General features: G+C 34.7%; 1 protein-coding gene across 1 annotated transcript; it reads right to left on the minus strand.

Annotated features, from left to right (window-relative positions):
- Positions 1 to 5,632: 5,632 nt before the first annotated feature.
- LOC18055043 (probably inactive leucine-rich repeat receptor-like protein kinase At2g25790) lies at positions 5,633 to 9,440 on the minus strand. The gene is made up of 4 exons (XM_006450644.2): positions 9,352 to 9,440; positions 9,170 to 9,211; positions 6,437 to 9,036; positions 5,633 to 5,994 (listed from the first exon to the last, which is right to left on the minus strand). Exons 3-4 carry the CDS (start codon positions 8,973 to 8,975, stop codon positions 5,633 to 5,635), a joined length of 2,901 nt encoding a protein of 966 aa, XP_006450707.1. The 5' UTR covers positions 8,976 to 9,036; positions 9,170 to 9,211; positions 9,352 to 9,440.
- Positions 9,441 to 10,060: the final 620 nt, after the last annotated feature.

Consider the following 10,060-nt stretch of genomic DNA (forward strand, 5'->3'; position numbering starts at 1 on the left):
CTGTGCTTATAAAATTTTGTATATTTCCATGGAAACATTTTAGTACAATAAACCTGACGTATATCATAGTACAATAATGTTCTTATCTCTATTTAAAGAGACAGAACTCAGTAACAAAAGAAGGTCTATATATTTATTTTCGAAATGATAAGAATCTAATCATCCATTAGAATTAACCTTTAATGTTTGTGTGTCTTTTAATATCTTCCCAATAAATAAGTTGGTGATATCTTCTTCAGCAGCAGGCCTCGAGCTACACACTACTGTATTGTCCCGTTTTATGATCCCATTTGTGACTGTATACGTGTTTTCATTGAAATGCTGCAATTCAATGCCAAATTGACTGATGAGTAAAAATACTGATGGAGTAAAAATACATTTGATTTCAAGCAAAGAGAGGAAAAACTATATATATAGGAACGTAATGCGCATATCAATTAAAAATTTTCGATGAAAGGGAGTGATAATGATAGGCATTTTTGGTTCAATAATACTGCCAAAGATCTAAATCAGCCTTTATCTCATCCAATAAGAACATATTATACTTCAAGCGTAAGTATACTAATAAAGTTTTCAAAAGCAAATTAGTAAAGCTTCTTGAAAGTATGATCGAATAAGCAAAATTCACCCCCACCAAATTGAATTGTGTCCAAATTCCATTGATTCTTGCTTCATGCCAGAAAATGACCTCTCTAATGTAACAAAATTGGAGGACAGCTAGGGCTCACCACTCATAAGAATTGCATGGGTTTTTCAGTTTAACCCACCAACGCACCAAGCACCCAAATCTTATAAACGACCAATATTCCATAACCTTACATTTCTTAAACTTGATTTGATTAATATAGCATAATGATCAAGTACATTTGATGATTAAGATCTTCCAAAACTGGACCAGTTCTATGCTTGACACGTGTACATAAGCATGCAGTAGAAGTGCTTCAGATCCAAATTTCGTGTGGGATTATCATACTTAGTAGAGAGTCAATTGATGTGATATCACTAGCTCTTGGCATTATTTTCCAATCTTGAGTCACTTTTAAGATAATGAGTTGAAAAAGATGTCTCAATTACAGCACTCATCTTCTACCAATCGTTTTCTCTCAAGACTCCAAAATCCCACTTAATCATTTCTCTGTCTTCATTATTCTATTGGATTTTATCCTCATTTTTAATTTGTACATTTATCATTTTTCTCATAATTTTAATTGTGTCTATGAAGAGCCTATTTCAAACTCCCTCAGCCCTTGTCGTTTATGGCGACGGTGAATCATCTGCATGCATCAGTACAATTAACAATCCCCATTACACTTTGTATGTCATCAAATTTAAATAGAATTTATACAGTCTCTGAAAAAATATACATATGTCGTGGGACTTTTTTTTTTTTAATCTGTAAAAAGAAGCTGGCCCAGAGTCTTCCTGGAAGCTTTTTGCTCAATTGGATATGTTGATACTATTATATAAATAGCTTAATCCATCTATATTTCATCGAAAAAGGAAAAAAAAAAGAAAAAAGAAAGAAAGAAGCAAAGAAAGAAAGAAAGAAAGAAAGAAAGAAAGAAAGAAAGAAAGAAAAATTTAAAAATTGAAATTTAGTTTATTTCTCTTTGAATAATTGATAAACCGATTTAATTAATTTTAAAATTCCGAAGATTAGATTATATGAAATTTTGCAACTGAATGACTGTGTATCAGGAATAAAACATGCATCTTTTCAATAATAATAGTATTTTAAGAATTTTCAACTCCTCAGTCAACCTGCACAATCTGCCCACTCAATTTCTCCTCATCAAACTCCATAGATTGTGTTAAGTGGGTTGTTGATGCAATGTCAAATGGCACGCACGTGTATCCAATTATTGTAATTAATACATTAAAATTCAAAATCAAGATCAGCTTTGTCTTTAATCATAGAAACAGACCTGAAAAATGTTTGTTATGTGATCTACAAAGTAAGCTTAAAAGCAGAAAAATTTTGAAAGACAAAGGTATTGGCAACTTACTTTTACTCCTTTGAATCAAAGAGCATTTAATTCTAACAAAAAATAAAATAAAATAAAAATCGTGGACAAAAAAGGAGCTTTTTGAATAGATAGAGGAGAAGCCAAAGAGGCTTTTGCATGGTCTCCAAGGAGACTATAATTGATATCTTGAGGCTTTTAAGATGAAAGAGCTAGCGCACTTGATCAAAAATCAAATCCGTGACAGCAAAACTTAGCTGTTCTTTTTGCTCTCTTATAATGTCAGCTAGTGTATATTTTTATGTTTAGACTGATCTTTATTGATGGAATCTTCTAACAATGTAAAGCCCCTCAATGAGTTCTGATTGATATCGCAAAAGGAAAAAGAGTTCTTGTCACAGCCATCATTGCTTAAGTAGAATAGAAGGAGGGGAGGGGGAAAAAGAATACAACACCCTAGCACCGTCATCATTATAACATAGAACCAAAAGTGGGTCACAAGAAAGGTTTTTATCGTGGCCAAATCCTGGCTGTGGCACTCTTCTTCTTTTGACCTAAATAGTGGGGTGCACCTGCTGCTGAAGCTTAAATAATTGTCGTATTAAATTAAGTTGGTCTTTACTTAGCATCAGTTGAATATATAACAAGACCATATTAATTTAATTGCTCTTAATAGAATGTGATTCCATTATTGGGTTGTTGCTGAATTACTTAATCTCATAACATATTGATGGGAAACTACCTGATCTAAAAGTTTAATTTAACATTTCCCTCTAGGCATGGAGTTTAATCGGACATGTCGTGTTGATTTAATGCCCCTCATCCCACTTAACGTAAAAATTAAGTTTGTGTTCAGACTGTTTGAGCACAAGGACCTAGCTTTAGGTCAAATTTATTTTGATATCATGCTAAAGAATTACTTGACCTAGAAGCATAAGCTTATCTTAGCAGCTATGTTGCGTTGGGACATTCATTTTGCGAAAAACTTTATTTGGCCAGACATTAAAGTTAATTAACTCTAAATTAGCGTAAATGATGTATTTAAACTCCTCGGCTGCTAACCACTATGCTTGAAGGAGAAAGTCAAGAGAGCATTTGAAATGTGGAGCTAAAAAAGCACAAAGGCAAGTTTCTTTACTGCCGAAGCTCAGGCTTTTACATGCAGCATTGTGATTATATCTGTATAGCAGTTTTTGGACTTTTATTCAACTGAAAAGAGTCACCGACAATGGGGACAAAAGGAAAAAAAATGATAAAACCATTACGAAAACTGTAGGATAGTGGTCCCATTGAAGCATGAGTGTCTATATATGCATGTTGGCTAGCTGTTTGACCCAAGTACTTGATTATGGCCATTCAGTTGCTACGGTCTGTTCTTATATAAGTACTGTACTAGGAAAAAAGAAATGGTGAGGAAGAAGCTTAACCATGTGCTCTTGTTTTGATAGCACAGCAGCCATGAAAACTGCAATGAAAATCGTGCTTTTTAATGTAAAATGAATGGTATGTGATATTACTCTAAGGATAAAACCTATTCTTTTGCCCTAATCAAAATTCTAAAATATACAGGTCGGCCACTATATGCAAAAAGAATAAAGAAAGTCATAAAAAGCTTTTAACAGAATAGTTTTATAAGGTTTCGGTAATGTCATGCCATGAAAGTATGTATGTAATAGTTTAACCTAAGTAGATGTCGTTCGCCTTTGACCCACAAATACGTCATTCACCTAAAATGTGTTTAACTAGTAATTAGTTAGGAAAATTAAAGAGTATTAAACACTTCAAGCTTGCTTTCGCTAGCTAACAGTGTGAAATGTCTCAACACACACACACACACACACACACATATATGTAATTTGATTTGAGCCTCGCATATAAAAAATAACAAAATAGTAATCGAATTTGAATAATATACACTATATATAAATACACATCTAACATGAAATTCCTAATAATTCAGGGGATATCACGTAAGGAGAGATCTTAATTCGACAATTAAAAGAGGAGGAATTGTCCCAAAAAAATAATAATAATAATCAATTAGTGCTTAAAAGAAAGTGGAGGAATTGCAGGCCTACTAGAATATCTAAGCGGACCGAATCTATTAATCTCTCCCTTCTCTTTACTGAAAAATATCAAGAATTCTTATTGCTTGCGAGAAGAATTGTGCAAGTGTTTATTAACTTCCACTTTGCTGGCCACAACTACGAAGGCACACTCTTTCAGCAGTGGGAGATCCACTCACTTTGTTTAAGGATTCCCACCGACGCATATTCTGGTTTTGGTCGTGGGGACATGCATAACAAGAAAATATGCTTTTGCATCTACAAGTATTAAATTATAAGAGAGATAAAACAAGATAGATTCCTTTTTAAATCTGAATACACACTATGAAGTTTTGTTTTGTTTTTTTTTTTTTCAAAAGAATATTAGAAAAAACGAAAAACGAAGTCGTTGGTTGAAGCCTCATTAAGGATAAAATCTTGTAAGTATGTTATTATTCACAATATTATGTACAATAGAAAAAGGTGAAATTCACTATTAAAGTTCAACTATTAAATAAATTCCAACATAAAAAATTAACTCTCACAAGCACATTGAAAGATTTGAAGCCTTCATTGTTAGAGATGTATTAATAATTGATCTTAGGTTAAGTATATAAAATTTGGATAACTCTTAAATCTTAAATTAATTTTTTAGTATAAATTAAGTTTATGGACTTCTATTGTTACTTGAGCCAACTATGGCTTAATTATAGGGTGTAGGTGTTGACCAACATGAGGATAAACTTCACCTTCCATGGTGTTTTGATATGATTAATTTAAAGTAAATTAACATGATTGAAATTCACATCTTCCATTATGAAACTTGGACGAGATGACTTAAATTTATGTATTGCTCTATTGTTTTAAATTATTCCTTGAGATTTTGGATATAATTCTAAAGTAATACTATGCTTATAACATATTATACATTGTCATGTTTCAAGTATTTTTTATAATTTCATTGTCACATATTTGGATCCTAATTTTGTAAATGTAACATTACTCGTTAATACATTTTCTAGTTTTAATTTATTCTTTTAATAATGTTAGAAATTAACATGCAGCATTATAAATACAATAAATTCTAATATGACTTAACAGAAATCTGCAACAGTAAACAAAATCTAATTAGTGACAGAATTAGTTAACAAGCATGAATTAGTAAAGGTTACAACAGTAATAGAAACATAAACCAAATCAGAAACATTGAAGAAAACCTACTAGATAGTTCTCTTAAAATAGATTTGCTATCTACTATCGGGTACTTTAGGTTTGAATGGCAACTGTATCTTAGGATACGACACGAATATCAAAGGAAGAAGAAATAACTTATTCTCTTTATGTTTTGTATGCAGTTTGGGAAAAGGAATGAAGTGTGCCAATTTAAAGTATTAAGAAAGGGACGTAAAAATAAATAAAAACTGTAATTCATATTATGACATTTAGTGTATCTACATTTTTACACTCAGTAGCAGTATGTATTCAACATACCATCAAACAAAAAAACATTTAACTGACACTCGTCCTTAATTTATATTAAAAAGAAAAAAAAAACCCAAAACTAATAAGAGAAAAACAAGAGAGGAAGAAAAAAAGAAAAAGAAAAGAAATGCAGTAGAAAAACTAAACAGGGGAAGAAAATTTTAAGCCTGAAACACAAGAGCTTATCCTGAAGCAAGACTCTAGGGTTTTAGTAACGTCACTGGCACATGGACGAGCCGTGGGGTCACCGGCGGTGCAATGGAGTGCCAAGTTCATGATCTCTACGATCTCGTTCTGAATACTGGACACGTGTCCTCTGATAAACGGATCAACCCACGTATCTAGATGACAATCAGAGTAGCAATAGCGGGCCCACTCCACTATGCTCTCGTGCACGCCAAAATCAGCATCGGCTGGACTTTTGCCGGTCAACAAATCGATGAGGATGAGGCCAAATCCGTAGATGTCACCTTTTTCAGTTATGTCTTTGCTCTCTTTTGTTTCTACGATGCAAAAAATTTTGAAACATAACTGCAGTTGGTATTTTTAAATTATATAATCAAAAGCAAATATTATATTCTTTATCAGCTCATTTTGCAGTATTTGCAGCCATAAAGAACAGCAATGTAGCACAGAGACCAAGATTGTTCCAATTGTTATTTTAAATGGAAAGAATAATCTTCACTTTTTTGATAAAAGAATAGGCTATCGCCCAAAATAAATTTGTAACATTTTGATCGGAATCATAGTTTAAGGTTGACTAATAATCAATGTTCTGCATGGAAAATCTTTTTAGAATGTCTCATAATTATGATAGTTTTGGCTAAACCTAATTACAAGCAAAATTAAGAATTAATTTGAAAATTCCACTTCAATATATTCTAATACACAAAAATTAAAAGCTAAATTATAATATAGTTAACCAGAGGGACATTGATAATGTACCTGGGGCAACGTAGGCTGAAGAATTGATGCTCTTGGAGTCCGTACAATAAGCCAAACCGGGAACACTCAATCTGAGGTGGGGCTCATCTTTTCCGTCGACGATCACTTTGCCCGGTGACACGTCACCAGCGACAACACTAGGGGAGCAATGAAAGTGCAAGAACCGAAGGGCTTTGGCAATCCCAATGGCAACTTTTCGACGTCTCTCCCAGCTTAAATTCCGAAGAACTTCACTTAATTCTTTCCCTTCTATGTACTCGTAAACCAAATAAGCAGCCTTTTCAGATCGACACACTCCGTGTAGCCTGACTATGTTTGGATGCATTATTAGCTTGCCAAATTGAGAAACATCGGGCCAAAAACTTGACGTAGTAATTGTATTGACATCAATGATTTTCTTCACAACGAATTGCATGTCATTTGCCAAAGACCTCACTTTGTACGATGATGAAACGCCTTTCTTGCCTCTTGAAGTTAAATTTTCTTCTGTGGTGGACGATATAATCTCATCGATTGTCAATGATTTTCCCACCTTGGAGTTGAAGAACTGCACCTCCCAGATTCCATCTTCATTTTCCACTCTCTTCAGCTCCAAAATTTTCTTTCCTCGAATAACAGTGATGGCAAAAGCAGCAAGAGCAAGCATTATTAAGACAGCAAGAAAGCAAGCAACCACCAACCACCACGTCTGATTCTTCTTATTCCCTTTGCATGGTGGCAAGCCGCTTGTACTGTCGCCGCCACAAAGATCGTTACCAGCAACCGCAGTGGCATTGATGGCGAGAAACGCTCCGGTGGATGGTAAGCTGCCGTGAAAATGATTGTGAGAAATATTCACTTGAACAAGTGATGCTACTCTCCCTAGGGTTTGTGGGATTTTTCCTGATAATTGATTCTCTGACAAATCAAGCTGGCCAAGAACAGGCATTTCGGATAAGCTAGCAGGGATGTGGCCGCTCAGCTGGTTGTTGCTCAGGTCTAAGCTGACAAGCTTCTTGCATGAAGACAATTCGTCTGGGATATCGCCGAAGAGCTTGTTTCTGCTAATCTTCAATTGCATTAGCTCGGATAATCTCCCAAAACTCCGAGGAATGGTACCAGAGAATCTATTTTCTGATAAGTCCAAGTTTTCGAGCTGGTCACTGCCAAACGAGTCCGGCAACTTGCCGGAGAAGTTGTTTCCAGCCAAGTTCAGCATTTGAAGCGATGTCATCTCCCATTTTTGCTCCCCAATTCTGCCTGAGAGATCGTTGCCTGAAATATCCAAGAAGTACACAAGCGGTAGCCTTGTAAATTCTGATGATAACTCACCGGAGAGACGGTTGTTTTGGAGGCGTACACGGCGCAGGCTTTTGCAAGTGCTTAAACTGTTGGGGATTTTACCTTCCAATGAGTTTGAAAAAAGGATGAGCTTGAAAAGGCTACCCGAATCACAAAGCGTTTCAGGTATCTTTCCAGTGAGAAAATTGGTTGACAGGTCTATTACGGTGAGATTATTTTGCTTCCCAAGATTGCTTGGAATCTCACCTGAAAATTGATTAGACCATAATTGGAGGACTTGAAGTTTAGGCATGGATGCTAAAGAACTTGGAATTTTTCCTGTAAAGTTGTTGGAGAAAAGATGAAGGATTTCCAAGTTTTGCAATTGAATTACTTCTTCTGGGATCTCACCGGACAAATAATTGTCACTAAGATCAAAGGAAACAAGACTTTTGAGGCCCAAAATGGATTTAGGAATTGAACCCGTTAGCTTGTTTTGGTACAGGAAAAGATACCGAAGATTGCTGAGGTTCCCGAAAGAAGGAGGAATTTGTCCAGTGAGATTGTTGTAAACAAGATCAAGGTGATTCAAAGAAGTTAAATCACCAACTTCTTTCGGAATTTCACCAGAAAGATTGTTGTATCCCAAGTAAATCCACTTGAGGTTTCTCAATTGGCCTATTTCGCGCGGAATTGAACCAATTAATTGGTTTGAAGCAAGGGTAAAAATTTGCAAAGAAGTGATATTTGATATGGAAAGTGGAATTTGCCCCACCAAAACATTTCCACCAAGATCAAGAACCTTTAGACCTGAAAAGGATCCGATTTCTTCTGGGATTTTCCCAGAAAGCATGTTGTTTGATAGATCAAGAATTTCCAGGCGGGAAAGTGAACCGATTGGTACAGGACCAGTGAAATTGTTGTTGCTAAGATTAAGAAATCGAAGTGAATTAGAGGAAGAGAATATGTCACTAGGAATTTCTCCGGAAAGCTGATTGCTTGAGAGATTGATTGATTCCACATGCGGCAAGTGAAAAATTGATGAGGAAATTTTCCCAGAAATGTTTTTAGCTGAAAGCTCAATTGCATTAACATGGGTGGAATTTTGGCAAGAGATACCATTCCACTTGCAAAAAGTGACAGAGGAATCCCAGTTGGAGAGAAAATTATAAGGGTCATTGACAGTAGATTTGAAGGATAGGAGAAGCTCAAGTTCAGCACCATGACAAGTGCAAAAACTCAAGAACAAGAACATGAACAGTATTGAATTATTGGCCATCGACTCTAATTGATTTCTATGACATTAAAGACCACGCTTCAGCAATTGCTCGGATCCCAAGCTGTAGAAAAAGCAATCAAAAAAAAAAAAAAAAAGAAAGTGAAGAGGGTCAATTTGCATTAACACAGCTTTCAATATTATTATCTCATTAATTAAATATCGTATAAAATAACAAAAATTAAACACAAACTTACTCTTAAAGCTTAAATTTGAACTGCAGTCAAGAGCCGTAAACCCTGCATCAAATCATAGAACAAGCAGAGTTATGGGACATACACTAATGAACGTGTATTACACACAAAGACTGTACTTTAATTAAGAGAAATATAAATGCAAAATTTTGATAAAACTTTAGGTAAAATGTTCAGTAACGTACCTAGATTTTATCATTAAAATCTGGATTGAAAGAGAAGAAACAAAGGGGGATTTCAGTTTTAGTTTTAGTTTTGGTTTTGAACTATTGAGTTAAGGGTGAGAGTGTGAGAATTGAGTTTGAGTGTATAAATAGATGGTATTTTAAGGGAGTGAAAGCGGCCATGGAGTTTGGAGATAATTACGAAAGTTCACCTTGACTTCCTTTGAATGGTGTTTGAACACGAACGGTTGAAAGGGAAACAGGGACATATGTTGGAAAAGGCTCTGATTATGTTGGATATTACCAATTTGCTCTTTTGACCGGACTTTGGATAATGACAAGAATTTCTGTAACCGTTGAAAAGTTTGAATGATTTTATGAGCATGCTGACATTTCTACCTTCGATCTTCTACTTAATTACTGAAATAACTTACAATACGATATGCAGACACACAATCTGGGGTTTGATTGAGGAATTAGGAATGGTTACTTGCTGATCTGAGTGAGTTTCTACTTAGCATTGAATCAATAGTCAAGATCTAATGTTCAACAAAAATTCATATCAACACTAAATTCTTATTATTACCTGAGAATCTAAATTTATACAAATATAATCGAGCTAGAATTTATGGAGCATATATAATTAGCGAATATACTCTTAATACAGACAATATCTATCTCTCACGCTCCATATTTTACAAAATGAATGAGGAAACTTTTTTCTCCATGA

This window comes from Citrus clementina, unplaced genomic scaffold (genome assembly GCF_000493195.1).
Source record: "Citrus clementina cultivar Clemenules unplaced genomic scaffold, Citrus_clementina_v1.0 scaffold_1, whole genome shotgun sequence".
In the NCBI taxonomy this organism is placed as follows: Eukaryota; Viridiplantae; Streptophyta; class Magnoliopsida; order Sapindales; family Rutaceae; genus Citrus; species Citrus x clementina.